General features: G+C 36.9%; 1 protein-coding gene across 2 annotated transcripts in view; it reads left to right on the forward strand.

Moving 5' to 3' along the window:
- LOC114345429 (proton-coupled folate transporter-like) overlaps nucleotides 1-14648 on the forward strand; it is a 120849-nt gene extending 106201 nt beyond the window's left edge. For both annotated transcript variants that reach the window (XM_050648263.1, XM_050648264.1), the window contains one exon: nucleotides 14471-14648. In XM_050648263.1, the coding sequence (XP_050504220.1) occupies nucleotides 14471-14546 (76 nt within the window). In that variant the 3' untranslated portion in view covers nucleotides 14547-14648. The remainder of the gene's footprint in view (nucleotides 1-14470) is intronic.
- The last annotated feature ends 3223 nt before the right edge of the window (nucleotides 14649-17871 follow it).

Here is a 17871-nt window from a genome sequence, read left to right on the forward strand (position 1 = left end):
TGGAATTTTGGATTCATTTGGATTTTGTTGGCTGTTTTTTGTGTATTTTTTAAAACTTTTGTTTGCTATTTGTGAATTTTATAAATTTACCACAATGCAAAGTGATTATTTAAGGAAATTATTATTGGAAACTCCAAATGTTGGAGAAAAAGGTAGGTGAAACAATTTTTATTTACTGTTCATTTTTCCCTGATATTTATCAATAATGATGAATTTTGCAAGCAATAACATTATTTCTTTTATTGTTTTAGATATTCATATTGAAGCTGAAAATAATTGGAGATTTAGATCCATATACATATCTGGTAGAGTCTCACAGTTACTATAAGCAGCAGATGAAAGCATACAAAAGCCTTTAGGCACATAAAAGCCTTCACAACTGGATTTGTTTTGAAAGTTGGAGTAAAAATTGTTAATGATTTCTATATTATTGTTGGAAAGGTATGCCTTTATTTTATTTATTCACCATTAAGAAATATATGGATAACAGTATTAGTGTCTTTTGGATAAATTGGTTTTAAATATTAGATTTATTTACGTTTATATATCTGTATGAAACCAGACATATATATTCATTCGTCCTAATTTGTAAACTGTGTAACTCCATATTTCTCTGAAAATGAGTTATGACTGCCATTTATTTTAAAAAATCCCTACTTGTTTAAAAAAGGATGCACATGCATATTTTTACCAGAAGATTAAATAGTGACCTCTTCGTATACACTGTATCTCCCTTGCGGCAAATTTATTATGAAAAATATGTAAGTCCCCAGTTTGTCATACCACACGACTGACCTCACTGTTTAGAAAGTGATATTTCCAAGAAAAAGTTGGTGGTAAGTAATATGAAATACTCATTAAACAATATACAAATGTTAGTGATATGTGTATCTATAAAATATTCCATTTTAGCATCCTATCTTTTAAAATGTAGTAGTATTCACATTAGTCATATTTAGAGAAATAGTTTTTTGTGTCTCCTGTAAGATTTGGATAAAGGAGTTACATAGTTTACAGATTAGGTCGACGACATGTAATTGCTATCATAGAAAAGAGAATAATAAACAGTCATGATTGTTTGTTCTAAAATTATATTATATGAATGTCTGATTTTAAAATATTTTCAACCATTGTAAAGAACGCAAATACTCTAATAAAAATAAATTTGTGTAGTTGAAGCATTCCCACAAAGATAAAATATTTTTTTTAGGTGAAGCATCCCCAAAAAGCTAATGCTAAACCACTAGATGCTTGGGTGATAGCCAGTTCCAATGGCATAGCAAATGCACATTCTATGTGTATGGCCGGTAATAGTGAAGTTTGCAGCCATATTGCAGCAATCTTATTTGCAGATGAGTATGCCCACAGCAAGACAGAAGATGAAGAACCCAATGCATGTACAGATGTTATAGCTATGTACATTCTCTGATGAAAAACTAATGAGTTTTGAAACTGTTTGGTCAGAGTGCTTGTTGCGCTCTCTAAACGAACTGAAATATAAGACGGCTTTGGCTTCATGTTGCAGCGATATGAAAATGGTTATTCATTTTTAATTATAATGTACTTCTTCATCATGAGTATTTATGTATTAGATGGTATTAGTCTTTTAAGTATGTATTATCAGATATCACGTGTAAATTGCTTTTATCATTTTAATTTGGTCATTACAGTCCCTTAATCAAAAAATATATTTTTCAGGTGTCTGTAGATCTTTTTGTATGCAAAAATGTGTAATAATTATTTGAAATCAATTTGAGGATTATAAGAGTATGGAAATATATTTGAGAACAAAGACTATTATAGTTTTGTCCTATTTTTTATCATTCAATTGTCTTCCTTAAAATTTATAAATATAAAGCATATAGTTTTCATTGAAATTCAATAGATTGGGACTAAAGGTACGATTCCGACGACTGCAGACGGCAACTGCAAACATCAGTTGCAGTTGTCAGCGTTACGGACGGTATTACTTTGCACTATTTATTTGTATGAGACTGATTCCGACATCTGACTGCAACTGCTGTCCGGCAGAATGTCAGTTGCTAATAATTATGCAAATTAATAGTGCAAAATAATGAAGTCTGTCATGGTGACAACTGTAACTGCCGTCTGCAGTCGTTGTCAGAATCGTACCTTAAAGTGTGTAGTATAATTATAATAATTATATATATATATATATATATATATATATATATATATATATTATATAACTTAAATGGTTTAAACTTAAGTTTGTTACTAAATTGTGACTTAAATGTTTATTTTGTTAATAAATGATTAATTAGTTTATATGTCGTTTCAGTTTTGACACAGTAAATATTAATATAAAATATAATAATATAAATAATAAAAATAATAATAAATAATAATAAAAGTAATAATAAAATAATAATAATAATAATAATAATACCCTCTTCTGGGTATTCGTAGCGCCAATACCCAGAGGGTAGCAGGGATACTTGTCGTGGAACAAAAACTGACACCTGGCAGTAGGTATAAAATGCACACCCATTAATATGGAGAATATTGATTTATGTTTAGGATCGCTGCCTGGGGATCGCCAGGGCACGTCTGGAGCCGGCGCTGGACGTGACAGCATGCGGGACGTCGGTGGCAGGGTGTTGAGGAGGCGGGCCCCTGTCATACAATCAGCTACAGCCCAACAACAACAACCACAAGCGAGCCAAACAACAGCAAGAGCTCCACCCGCTGAAGGTGCTGCGCTGGAACATCAGCCGGCGCTCACTCAAGCGGGACGACCGAGGCAGCGCATGAAATGGACTGTGTCGGAGCAAAGAGTATCAGATCAATACCGGGTAATCATAAGAAACAACCTTATCCCAGAGGCTAGACGCAATACGATCAAAAGCGAAGTCGAACGGGAGATTAACAACCAAGGGCTAGTTTTAGATCAAGTCCCTAATGAAATCCTTGATGAGCAGATTCCTGAGATTCCCATACCAGAAACTCAACCTGACAATACACAGCAGGAAAACAACGAGTTGCGCGATAGTCTAGCAAACGAAATGGCTCGTGCCGTACAAGAGTTTAATGGAACAAATCCACTTAGCAGACCACCGCTACCACGAATAAACTCTTGTAAGAAACTAGGTGCGCTGTTACAAATTGTGAACACTGAAGTCCTACCCAATTATGTCGTAGAAGCCCACACATTGGAATATCTGCATATGCTAATCTACTGTGCAGCAACAGCAATTGCTAATGTAATGGGCGTTAAGATCAGAACACGACGGGGTACTAATAATGGAAGGACTGGTAACAGAATTGCACCCTGGGAAAAAAAGACTTCTCGGAAAAATTGAATTACTGCATAGGGATATTGGTCAAGTTACAGAATATATAAGAGGTGTAACAAGTAGAAAGGTCATTAAGAGAGCTGAAGAAATAATGCGGAGCACTGCAAGACACTCGAGATACGATCCAGAAAATAACACAGCCCAACAGTGTCTAGATACATTAAAACAAAAACTCTCCGTCTATTCAGGACGATTAAGAAGGTATAAAGTTAATAACAACCGAAAATGTGACAATGCACTTTTTGAGAACTCTGAGAAGGCGTTTTACCGAAAACTCAATTCCACCGTAGAAAGTGTCGACAAGTCTTACCCAAGCCAAGAAGAAATTCATGAGTTTTGGGGAAATCAACTTTTCACACCAGCTGCTTTTAACAACAATGCTGGCTGGATAGAAGATACGACGCACAACTGTGACCACTACCTCACTGCTAACTACGAACCATTCACGACTGAAGAAGTCTCAAATGTCATCAAAGAGCTTCATAACTGGAAATCTCCTGGACCAGACGGAGTTCAGAACTTCTGGCTTAAAAAGTTTTGGAGTATTCATGAGTGCTTATCAACATTAATCAATCATGTTATTTCTAATCCGCAGGAATTACCATCATTTCTAACGCAGGGAACTACTTATTTAATACCCAAGGATCAAAATAACACACAAGATCCAGCTAAGTACCGCCCAATTACATGTCTTCCAACTCTGTATAAATTGGTCACATCCTGTATAACCCGGCGTATCTACCAACTTCTTCTTCTTCTTGACTGGCTTTACAACTCGGGGTGAGTCTTCGCCGCATCCACTATGGCCCTCCATCGTCTGCGATCTTGCGCTTCGATTTGCCATTGTTGTACCCCAATCCTAGATAGATCGGTTTCAACATCATCCTTCCATCTTTTTCTGGGACGGCCCACTGATCTTCTACCGTCTGGTCTCTCGAAGAACACTGTCTTTAGCACTCTGTCTTCCTCTGATCTTACTACATGACCTGCCCATCTTATCCGATTAGCTTTTATATGTCTGATGATGTTTTCAGTACCATATAGAGTCACCAATTCAGTATTGCGGCGCCTTCTCCACTCTCCTGTCAATTCATCTCTTTGAGGACCAAATATCATTCTGAGGACTTTCCTTTCAAATATCAGCAATTTATTTATTTCTCGCTGATGTAGAGTCCATGTTTCACTCCCATATGTAACAACTGGGCGAATAATTGATATGTACAGTCTTAATTTAGATTGTCTTTTCAGCAGCTTAGATCTTAATAATGATGATAGGGAGTATAATGCTCTATTTCCCGCAGCTATTCTTGCTGAGACCTCTTTTTCTATGTGATTGTCCTCTGTGATTACTGCTCCCAGATATTTAAACTCTTTTACTACTTCAAAGTTGTGGTCATTAATAGTTACGTTCTGCCTAACTCTTGGTCTTGGATTTTTGGTCACCAGCATATATTTCGTCTTCTCTTCATTTATTCGAAGGCCCAGGTTACCTGTTTCCTCCTCGAGCTGTGAAAACACCTCCCTTACGTCTCTTGTAGAATGTGCGACTGCATCTAGATCATCGGCAAAGGCCAACAATAGTTTTGATCCTCGATTTGCGAATCCCCCTGTTAGTTCAGACGATATTTTACTTATTGCGTATTCTAAAGCCAAATTGAATAGCAATGGTGATAAAGGGTCTCCTTGTCTAAGCCCTGATGTTATACTAAATGGCATCGATGTTCTGTTTCCTATCTTTACCTGTGCATGTGAGTCTGCCACGCACATTTGAGTGAGCTGCACTAATTTTCTTGGTATTCCCATTTCTAGCATTGCTAGCCATAGTCTGCTTCTTTTTATCGAGTCATATGCTTGCTGGAAATCTACGAAGATTTGGTGTACATCTCGGTTGAATTCCCAGTTTTTTTCTAATATTTGTCGAATGGTAAATATTTGATCTATTGTTGACCTTCCACTTCGAAAGCCGCATTGGTAGTCGCCTAGAATATCTTCCGAATACGGAGTGAGTCTCTTTAGTAAGATAATTGATAGAATCTTATACGCTGTACTAATAAGCGATATGCCTCTGTAGTTTCGGAATTGCTCTTTATTTCCCTTCTTATGTATGGGTATTATAACGCTTCCATTCCATTCTCTAGGCATTTTCTGCTGTTGCCATACTCTGAGAATAATGTCATACAATTTTTGATGTAAAACGTTTCCTCCTTTTTTTATCAATTCTCCATTTATACCATCATTTCCGGGTGCTTTGTGATCTTTAAGAGATGCTATTGCATTCTTTACTTCTTGGAGTGTTGGTGATGGTATTTCCACATCTGCAGAATGAAATGTAGTCTCTGATTCCTCCATCTCACTTTCAATATTTAGTAAATTCCGAAAGTATTCCTTCCATCGCTCTACGATTTCTGTTTCCATCATTATCAGTTCACCTGCTTCATTTCTCATAGCTTGTGTTACTCCAACATTTCCACCTTGTCTGACTGTCTTCACTTCCCTAAAGAATTTTCTTATTTGATTCCTCTCGCCACTTATTTCCATTACTCGTATTTGCTGTTCTATGTAGCTTCTCTTTTTAGTTCTGAGTAGTTGCCTTTTCTGTGCCCTCGTTCTGTGAAAATCTGCTTTGTTCTCATCTGTAGGGTTTTGTAGCATTTTCATTCTTTTGTGAGTTTTTGTTTCCAGCATTTCTTCGCATTGTTTGTCAAACCATTTCTGTTTTGGGCGAGTCCTCTTTTTCCCAATGGTTTCTTTCGCTGCTTGTTCTATCACTGATGCCATTCGCTGCCATGCATCTCCTAGGTCTACATTTTGGTCTTCCTCTCCCAGCAATTGAAATCTGTTGCTTATGGCTACTTGGTACTCCAGTTCTTTATTTGGTGTTTGAAGAGCTTCTATGTCCCATCTTTCTCTTTGTTCTTGTTGCTCCATCTTCTGTACTGATATTCGTGTTCTCAACTTTGATTTTACAAGAAAATGATCACTATCACTGTCAGCTCCTCTCATACTTCGTGTATTAATAATGCTACTAGAGTGTCTTGCATCAATGAGGACATGATCTATTTGGTTACGTGTTCTTCCATCATTTGACACCCATGTGACCTTGTAAATGTCCTTTCTTTCAAATTGGGTGGATTTAATAATCATGTTATTAGATATTGCGAATTGTGTTAGCCGGTGTCCATTATCATTTGTTGTATCGTGTAGGCTATATTTACCAATTACTTCTCTTAAATAGTCTTCCTTACCTAGTTTAGCATTACAGTCCCCCATTACTATTTTGATGTCATGTTTTGGCGCTGCTTTATACTGTTGGTCTAGTAATTCGTAAAATTCGTCCTTCCTATCTTCTTCGGCATCTTCTGTTGGGGCATAAATTGAGAATATAGTGAGATTGAACCACTTACCTTTGAGTCTAATATAGCAGATACGTTCGTTTATTGGCTTGAAATCTATCACTGCCGTTTTTAATCTTTTTGCAATTACGAATCCACATCCGTATTCATGTCTGTTCTCACTACCCGACCAAAAGACTATAACATCTTCCATTTCTAAATTTCCCGTTGCTGTCCATCTTATTTCCTGTATTGCTGTTATATCCATGTTATATTCTTGCAGTTGTCTAATGGCTCTTGTTGCTATTCCAGGTCTGTACCAACTTAACACATTCCACGTACCTATGCAAATATCCTTATTCCGTTGCGTGTGTCGTTTATATCGAGTATCCGTCTTGTTCCGAGGCAATAGTTTCTGTTTCGTGGCTTCAAAATTTTCATATGTACGGGACGCCGGCCCATAGCACAACCCCCTTTTCGGAGGACCATTTCACCCGCTCTCGTCCGTTCCCGACCCCACTTTCCACCCGGGTTTGATACCGGATCTCCGGCGGGGTTGCTCGGTTTAACAGGAGGTACCAGCGTGAAGGTGAGAGTCGGATTTGAGTAGAAGAGGCTAAGTGGAGTAAACTGGAATCAACTCCATATATTCGCATTCTACCCCTTTACCCCCCATTATCTACCAACACTGTGCTGTAAACAATATCATAGAGCCTCAACAGAAAGGATGCGCTAAGGGTTCTATGGGTTGCAAAGAACAACTGATCATCGACTCAGTCATTTCTAACCAGGCATTCACCAAAAAAAGGAACCTCTTTACTGCTTTTATTGACTGCAAAAAGGCCTTTGATTCAGTGCCGCATGAATGGCTTATAGATATATTGAGAATATACAAAGTCGATGATTACATAGTGACTTTTTTAAGGATATAATGGCAAGTTGGAAGACTACAATTCGCCTCCAAATACCTGGTGAAAACAATATCGAAACGGAAAATATCGCAATCAACCGGGGCCTGTTTCAAGGAGACTCGCTGAGTCCATTGTGGTTCTGTTTGGCTATGAACCCTCTATCACAGCTATTAAACTCCACTGACTCAGGTTTCAGCATTAAAAACAACAATACTGTAGTAGCGAAGCTTAATCATCTGTTGTATATGGATGATTTGAAATTGATGGCTTCTAATCGAGAAAATCTAGAAGAGATGCTAGAAACAGTAGAAACATTCTCTAATGATATTAATATGCACTTTGGACTAGACAAGTGCCGTATTTTAAATATAGTCAGAGGAAAGGTACAGCCCGGAGGAGTCGATATGCAAAATGGCCAGAACATCGAGGCCATGGGTGAAAATGATATATACAAATATCTTGGAGTAAAGCAGGCGCGGAAAATTGACCATAAGCAAATGAAAACTGAAATAACTACTGAGTTTATACGAAGGATAAAACAGCTGCTTCGTTCACAGATTAACAGTAAAAATTTGTTTAAGGCACTAAACACCTACGCTTGTTCCGCGCTTAGCTATTCATTTGGTATTGTTAAGTGGACAAAAACAGATATAGAAAATCTTCAGCGAAAAGTAAGAACGCACCTCACAAAGGCACAAAAACACCATCCAAAAAGTGCAGTAGAAAGAACGACATTACCACGGAATTTAGGAGGAAGAGGACTTATGGATATAAGTGAGCAATTAGACAAACAAATTGCTAATTTAAGATCTTATTTTCAGATGCAGGCTGAAACATCTACTCTACATCGCGCTATCTGCGCAGTAGATGACACAACACCGATAAAACTGAGGGAAGCAGAACTGCGCATAAACCACCTTACTAAGGACGAAAAAGTGCGCGCCTGGATGGGTAAACCTCTGCACGGGCGACATCCCAATGAGGTCAGCCAAGATTATGTCGACAATATAGCGTCGAACTACTGGTTGACTTCAGGAAAGATGTTCCCTGAAACGGAGGGTTCATTACTGGCCATTCAGGATCAGGTTATACCAACCAGAAATTACCTGAAATATATCATCAAAGACCCTCATGTTCAAAACGACAGATGCCGATATGGATGTCAAGCCCAAGAAACCATCCAACATCTTACAGGGGGCTGCCAGGCATTTGCTGCAACTGAGTACAAGGAACGGCATGACGCAGTGGGAAAAATCCTTCATCAGGAGATAGCTATCAAGCTGGGACTTCTCCAAACGGACCATCTCCCATATTATCAATACGTCCCTGAGAGTATGCTTGAGGATGGCAACTACAAGCTATACTGGGACCGCACTGTGCTCACAGACCAAACAGTGGCGCATAATAGACCAGATCTCGTATTAGTCAATAAATTAACGAGACAAACAACCCTCATTGATGTGGCGATTCCTAACAACAATAATCTACGTACTAAATTTACTGAAAAGATCGCCAAGTACAGAGATCTGGAAATTCAAATACGGAGACAATGGAGAATGCAAAGTACCCAGACGATACCGATTATTATGTCTACTACTGGAGTCATTCCGAAGACCCTCCTCGAAAGCATAAAAAAGCTGGGTCTTAATGAACATCTTTATAAGACCATGCAGAAAGCAGTACTACTCGCAACGGCCAGATGTGTACGAAAATTTTTGGGAGATACACCTGCATACCAAGTCACCTAGGGCTCGATAACACGGAAAGAGTCCCACCAGAGCTCAATCCTTTTGATACCGTAGGTATCTGGGATGAGTCAATTTTCCCCTTAGAGGGAGTGTGAGCCGTATGGCTAAATCTGGGATAATAATAAAAATAATAAATAATATAAATAACCTGTGGGAGTTTTTGTCAGTTCTTCTATCAGGCGCGGCCCCCTGCGAATGGGGGATGCTTTCTGGGTATTCGTAGCGCCAATACCCAGAGAGTAGCAGGGATACTTGCCGTGGAACAAAAACTGACACCTGGCAGTAGGTATAAAATGCACACCCATGAGAATGGAGAATAATAATTTATGTTTAGGATCGCTGCCTGGGGATCGCCAGGGCACGTCTGGAGCCGGCGCTGGACGTGACAGCATGCGGGACGTCGGTGGCAGGGTGTTGAGGAGGCGGGCCCCTGTCATACAATTAGCTACAGCCCAACCACAACCACAACCACAAGCGAGCCAAACAACAACAAGAGCTCCACCCGCCGAAGGTGCTGCGCTGGATCATCAGCCGGCGCTCACTCAAGCGGGACGGCCGAGGCAGCGCATGAAATGGACTGTGTCCATTAATGAAAACATTTTGCGCTTCTACTACAAGGTGACAAACCTCGGTCAAGAAACAATCGGCTACCGACAACAGCTGTATGCCGAATTTTGCAGGACGTACCCAGATATTCAAGTATCGGAGCAACGAGTATCAGACCAATACCGGGTAATTATAAGAAACAACCTTATCCCAGAGACTAGACGCAATATCATCAGAAGCGAAGTCGAACGGGAGATTCATAACGATGTTGTAATTGAAGATCAAGTCCCCAATGAAGTTCATGAGCAGATTCCTGAGCTTGCCATACAAGAAACTCAACCTGACAATACAGAGCAGGAAAACAACGAGCTACATGATAACCTAGTAAGCGAAATGGCACGTGCTGTACATGAGTTTAATGGAACAAACCCACTTAGCAGACCACCGCTACCACGAATAAACTCTTGTAAGAAACTAGGGGCGCTGTTACAAATTGTGAACACTGAAGTCCTACCCAATTATGTCGTAGAAGCCCACACATTAGAATATTTGCACATGCTAATCTACTGTGCAGCAACAGCAATTGCTAATGTAATGGGCGTTAAGATCAGAACACGACGGGGTACTAACAACGGAAGGACTGGTAACAGAATTGCACCCTGGGAAAAAAGACTGCTCGGAAAGATTGAATTGCTACGTAGGGATATTGGTCAAGTCACAGAATATATACGAGGTGTAAGAAGTACAAGAGATATCAGAAGAGCTGAAGAAATAATACGGAATACTCCCAGACACTCAAGATTCGATCCAGAAAACAACACAGCCCAACAGTGCCTAGATACATTAAAACAAAGACTCTCAGTTTATTCAGGACGACTAAGAAGGTACAAAGTGAGTAACAACCGAAAATCCGACAATGCCCTTTTTGAGACTGCTGAGAAGGCGTTCTATCGAAAACTCAATTCCACCGTAGACAATCTCGATAAGTCTTACCCAAGCCAAGAAGAAATTCATGAGTTTTGGGGAAATCAACTTTCCACACCAGCTTCCCTTAACAACAATGCTGGATGGATAGAAGATACGGCACAGAACTGCCAACACTACACTACTACTCTCTACGAACCCTTCACCACTGAAGAAGTCTCAAATATCATCAAAGAGCTTCATAACTGGAAATCTCCTGGACCAGACGGAGTTCAAAACTTTTGGCTCAAGAAGTTCTCGAGTGCTCATGAATGCTTATCAACACTAATTAATCATGTTATTTCTAATCCGCAGGATATTCCATCATTCCTAACTCAGGGAACCACTTATTTAATACCGAAGGATCAAAATAACACCCAAGATCCAGCAAAATACCGCCCAATTACTTGCCTTCCAACTTTGTATAAATTGGTCACATCCTGTGTAGCCCGGCGTATCTACCAACACTGTGCTCTGAACAATATCATAGAGCCTCAACAGAAAGGATGCGCTAAGGGTTCCATGGGTTGCAAAGAACAACTTATCATCGACTCAGTCATTTCTAATCAAGCATATTCCAAAAAGAGGAATCTATTTACGGCTTTTATTGATTACAAGAAGGCCTTTGATTCAGTGCCGCATGAATGGCTTATAGATATTTTGAGAATATATAAAGTCGATGATAATATAGTGACCTTTTTACAACATATAATGACAGAGTGGAAAACTAGAATTCACCTTCAAATACCTGGTGAAAGTAACATCGAAACTGAAAATATCGTAATCAGCCGGGGCCTGTTTCAAGGAGATTCGTTGAGTCCTCTGTGGTTCTGTCTAGCTATGAACCCACTATCTCAGCTATTGAACTCCTCAGATGCAGGTTTTAGCATCAAAAATAACAACAATGTGGTGGCGAAGCTTAATCATTTATTGTACATGGATGATTTGAAATTAATGGCTTCCACTCGAAACCAACTCGACGAGATGCTAAAAACTGTAGAAACTTTTTCTAATGATATTAATATGCACTTCGGACTAGATAAGTGTCGTATTTTAAAGTAAAAGTACAGCCCGGAGGATTCGATATGCAAAATGGCCAGAACATCGAGGCCATGGGTGAAAACGATATGTATAAATATCTTGGAGTAAAGCAAGCGAGGAAAATTGACCATAAACAAATGAAAACAGAGATAACTACTGAGTTTATACGAAGGGTAAAACAGCTGCTTCGCTCACACCTTAACAGTAGAAATTTGTTTAAGGCACTAAACACCTACGCATGTTCCGCGCTTAGCTACTCATTTGGTATTATTAAGTGGACAAAAGCAGATATAGAGGCTCTTCAGCGAAAAGTACGAACACACCTCACAAAGGCACAAAAACACCATCCTAAAAGTGCAGTAGAAAGAACAACATTACCACGGAATCTAGGAGGAAGAGGACTTATGGATATAGGTGAGCAATTAGATAAACAAATTGCTAATTTAAGAACTTATTTTCAGATGCAGGCTGAGACATCTACTCTACATCGCGCTATCTGCGCAGTAGATGACACAACACCGATCAAACTGAGGGAACCAGAAATGCGCATAAACCACCTTACTAAGGACGAAAAAGTGCGCGCCTGGATGGGTAAACCTCTGCACGGGCGACATCCCAATGAGGTCAGCCAAGATTATGTCGACAATATAGCGTCGAACTACTGGTTGACATCAGGAAAGATGTTCCCTGAGACGGAGGGTTCATTACTGGCCATTCAGGATCAGGTTATACCAACCAGAAATTACCTGAAATATATCATCAAAGACCCTCATGTTCAAAACGACAGATGCCGATATGGATGTCAAGCCCAAGAAACCATCCAACATCTTACAGGGGGCTGCCAGGCATTTGCTGCAACTGAATACAAGGAACGGCATGACGCAGTGGGAAAAATCCTTCATCAAGAGATAGCTATCAAGCTGGGACTTCTCCAAACAGACCATCTCCCGTATTATCAATACGTCCCTGAGAGTATGCTTGAGGATGGCAACTACAAGCTATACTGGGACCGCACTGTGCTCACAGACCAAACAGTGGCACATAATAGACCAGATCTCGTACTAGTTAATAAATTAACAAGACAAACAACACTAATTGATGTGGCGATACCTAACAACAATAATCTACGTAGTAAATTTACTGAAAAGATCGCCAAATACAGAGATCTAGAAATTCAAATACGAAGGCAATGGAGAATGCAAAGTACCCAGACGATACCGATTATTATGTCTACTACTGGAGTCATTCCGAAGACCCTCCTCGAAAGCATAAAAAAGCTGGGTCTGAATGAACATCTTTATAAGACCATGCAGAAAGCTGTACTACTCGCGACGGCCAGATGCGTACGAAAATTTCTGGGAGATACACCTGCATTCCAAGTCACCTAGGGCTCGATAACACGGAAAGAGTCCCACCAGAGCTCAATCCTTTTGATACCGTAGGTATCTGGGATGAGTCAATTTTCCCCTTAGAGGGAGTGTGAGCCGTATGGCTAAATCTGGTAAATAATAATAATATATAATATAAAAAGTGAAAATTCTATGTAAGTTATATATGTTATGTTGCATTGAGGATATTGTAATTCTATGCATTTTAACGAGCCTTCCATTTGGTTTTACTTAAATGGAAAAATTGCAATACCAACAATGCCCATACGAATAATTGAATGGGTCTGCCAAATAATGTTGTAAGCGCCACATGGTTTGTTTTTGAGAAGTCAAAGAAAAAGTTGTAATATTGTGATAATGGTGAGTTTATACATTTTAAGGGTTAGTAATACAGTTTTTATATACAAAATACAAACTGTATTACTCACCTTTAAAATGTATAAACTCACTATTATCACAATATTAAAACTTTTTTGACCATGTGGTGCTTACAACAATATTCGGCGGACCCATTCAATTATTGTGTATTTCTAAAGCCATAAAATGAAAAATAAATCTAAAGAACGACGCAAAATCGACGTAAAAACTGCGTTTTTCGTATCACGTATTTAAAACGTGATAAAAATGACGTGAGTTATGGTGGGACATATTCACGTGATTTTCGACGTCGAAAAAATGTGATAAACTGACGTCGTTTGGTGATAATTATGACGTTTTTTCAACGTTTTGTAAACGTTATTTGGTTGCTTGGGACATTTTAGTTAAATCTGACAGTTGTCACATTTTATTTGCAATTTGACATAAAATCAAATCAATTGTGTTTATTGCATTTATAAAATGGTATTTTCTTTGATTTGTAGAGTCTTATAAATTGCACAGATTATATTCGTAGATATATTATATAATTCGTAAATATTTTTTTTGATTATAGCGCCATCTATTGACAACTAGAATAAATGTTCTAAATGTCACCGACGAAATGTAATCACCGACGTGCGTTTTTTTCTGGCACATGCAATTTAATGCGTTAGAAAGAAATCGAAAAACTGTGACGTACTGAAAGATCCTCATGAGAAAAAGCATATATGAAAAATAACCCGAAAGAAAAACAAAAGAATAAAAATTAATAGATTTACAAATACGTTGAATTTTGATAGTTTCCTTAGTTTTAGCATGATCTCCTTAACAAAAGTGTGCGTGTCTTTATTTGTTATCATGTTTTAGGTTGATCATATTTTTGGAACAAATATCGAAACCTGAAGTTCATACTGTTAAAGAAGTCGATGCAAAAGAAAGCTAACAGCCTTACAATTGTGATATAAGGCTGTTTTTTTATACTTTTAATTTATTAAACAAATATCAACTCTGTCAGGTTCTCTGTTATATTTACGCTTTTATAATATTATTTAATTATTTATATACCTACTTACCTATTGTCGGTTTCGATTCTTTCCTCGGACTTTAAGGGATAATTGTCAGCCTTGTGTCGAAAAGACAATTCTACGCAGCAGCGTGAAGGAGAAGCGTCGCAAAAGTTAGCAGACAAAGAGATCTATCACAGCACACATAGAGCACATATTCTATGAGTTCTATGATAAACATTAAAACATTGAACTCTATTATTAGTCTATGCAGATTTATTATCGGAGAATAGGCCATTTTTGGGAAAAGTTATTTACCAGCAATTTTATTGCTGGAATCGAAGCTTTTAATTGTATATATTAATAATATAATTATGCACAGTCCGCAGATAGTGTGCTACTTTTTTTATAAACAAAATGGCGCCCGAAAATCGTGTTTTTTTCAATTTTTGCTCTATAACTCCAAAGATTTTAACTTTACACCAAAAACACTCAAATAAAAATTTACAATAATTAAATTCTACATAGAGATACAACCGGTCAAAGTTGGCCGGCATTTACGGGAAAGATATAAACAATAGGATCATAATTTTCGAACCATCACCTTTTTATTTCGGTCCTCTTTCTCCACACCAATTTTCATATCTTTAAAATACTCATAACATATATTATTATAATAAAAACTATCGATATTACGAGTGAAAATTGCCAAAAATAGCAAAATTCCAATCAAAAATTAGGTTGGAGAACATGTATTCTCCAAGTTCAAAATCGGTACCTATACGTTAATTCTCGGCTTCCCATGGAGCAATTTTCTTCATTCTTTTTTTGTTCCCAAGTAAATCGAGTAGAGCCATCCAACTAATGCATTATTGAATGTCAAATTTGCTTTTGTTTTGTTATAATAAATTTATTTATTTATTATAACAAACATTTTTAATTTGTTTAAATAAAAATTGTTTAAATAATTGTACAGCTTTCAAATGAGGATATTTGTGTTTTTAACGTTAAAAGGTACACTTGTAGTAAGTTTATCTAAAAAAAGTCTACAACTGGAAAAAATAATGTACTTTTCTTTTCTTATAAATAAATTAATCTATTATAACAAAACAAAAGCAAGTTTGACATTTAATAATGCGTTAGTTAGATCACTCTACTCAAGTTACTTGGAAACAAAAAAGAATGAAGAAAATTGCTCCATGGGAAGCCGAGAAAAAGCATTTTTTGAACGTATACCGATTTTGAACTTTGAGATTACATTTTCTCCAACCTAATTTTTGATTGGAATTTTGCTCTTTTTAGCAATTTTCACTCGTAATATCAAAGTTTTTATTATACTAATATATGTTATGAGTATTTTGAAGATATGAAAATTGGTGTGGAGAAAGAGGATAAAAATAAAAAGGTGATGGTTTGAAAATTATGCTCCTATTGTTTATATCTTTGCCGTAAATGTCGGTCAACTTTGACCGGTTGTATTTCAGGAACCATACTAATCACAATTAAACGTTTTTTCTTTTAAAAGAAGCGTCCTACCGCTTTTTTTCAATACCGTTTTCATGATTTAATTTAATTTAATATTTCCCGAGATATTATATTTGTTTATAAGTAAAAAAATTGTTTATAACTTTAAAATATTCTTGCGGCCGCTTAAATAGTCCAATTTCAATTCTGTAAAGTACATTAGATAGGTACAGTGTCTTTTTATTCAAAAATCATAGTTATCCTTATGGATCATAATTATTGAGGTTATTATAGCGACCGTAAATTTTTAATTAACATTTCAATTGTTGCTAAACTGTTCATTCAATTTACATCGGCTTCTGGAATTATAATCTATACGAAAAGAGCTTTTATATTACTAAGTTATTTAATTATTGATAAACAATTACTTATCTAAAATTTTAGTTTAAAATTAAAGATTTTGTTGGAAAAACACGCATTTTGCGGGGAAAATTTTCGTCGAAGTAAATCGGAAAAACACCTCTCTATGCAGAATTTAATTACGGTGAATTTTTATTTGGGTGTTTTTGATGTAAAGTTAAAATATTTGGAGTTATAGAGCAAAAATTGAAAAAAACACGATTTTTGGGCGCCTTTGTGTTTATAAAAAAAGTAGCCCACTCTCTGTGGATTTTGCATACCTATATTATTAATATATACAATCGTAAGATTCGATTCCATATAAAATTGCTGGTAAATAACTTTTTCTTCTATTTTGCTAATTAGCCCAGAATATATAGACGTAATTCACAATTGGAGGAACAAGTGGAAGAAGGCGTTAAGTAGCAAAATGCAATGTTTTTGTTAGGCTACTCATACTATGGCTTTCTGTTATCGGTATAAATTTGTAAAGATTTTCACATCGTGATCATCTATTTCTGTGTTCCGTAATATGTTTGTAACCCTTCTGAATTGTATTTTGTCGAAGATTTTCTCAAAGTCAACTATAATATGTATCACTATGTATGTATCACTCTATTGATGGTTTATCAAGTTGATCGTTCTATGTATATTCCTCACATTTCATTACGTTTGGTATTGGGATCTTGGAATGAGAAAATTTCATGAGCACTAGTATATATGTGGTTCTCTGTTAGCAGTCTTAAGATTTCTGTAAGTATTTCATCCGGTCCCATAGCTTTACCATTTTTTATACGTTTTAGTGCTTTTTCAATTTCCCCTTTGGTAATTGTAGGTCCATTTCTACCTCTTAGGTTCTATTGTACCCATTCTTTGGTTGTCTTCAAATAGTTCTTGTATATATATATATATATATATATATATATATATATATATATATATATATATATATATATATATATATATATATATATATATATATAAACAAATGAAATAGAGAATGCGGAAAAATCCCCTTACGAACAATTCACACATCCACTACTTCGAAGTAGTGGATGTGTGAATTGTTCGTAAGGGGATTTTTCCGCATTCTCTATTTCATTTGTTTGTTTTCGTACGAGTGGTCGTCCAAACCAGTACCTGTGGATCTTTTGATCACTGAGTGTGTTTCAAAGATCTACATCTTTTATATATATATATTTTTCTCATCTCTTTGTTTTCTCTACACTTTCAATTATTATTTTGTTGTTTTTGTCCAATAAATTTCAATTTGACTAGCCCTTTAATCACTAAAGAGGAGATAGAAAAGGCAATATTATATTAAAAAAACAATAAGGCACCTAGACCAGATGAAATCCCTTCAGAAATACTCAAACTACTGGATGAACGAGGAATTTAAGC

Source organism: Diabrotica virgifera, chromosome 4, assembly GCF_917563875.1.
Source record: "Diabrotica virgifera virgifera chromosome 4, PGI_DIABVI_V3a".
NCBI classification, from domain to species: Eukaryota; Metazoa; Arthropoda; class Insecta; order Coleoptera; family Chrysomelidae; genus Diabrotica; species Diabrotica virgifera.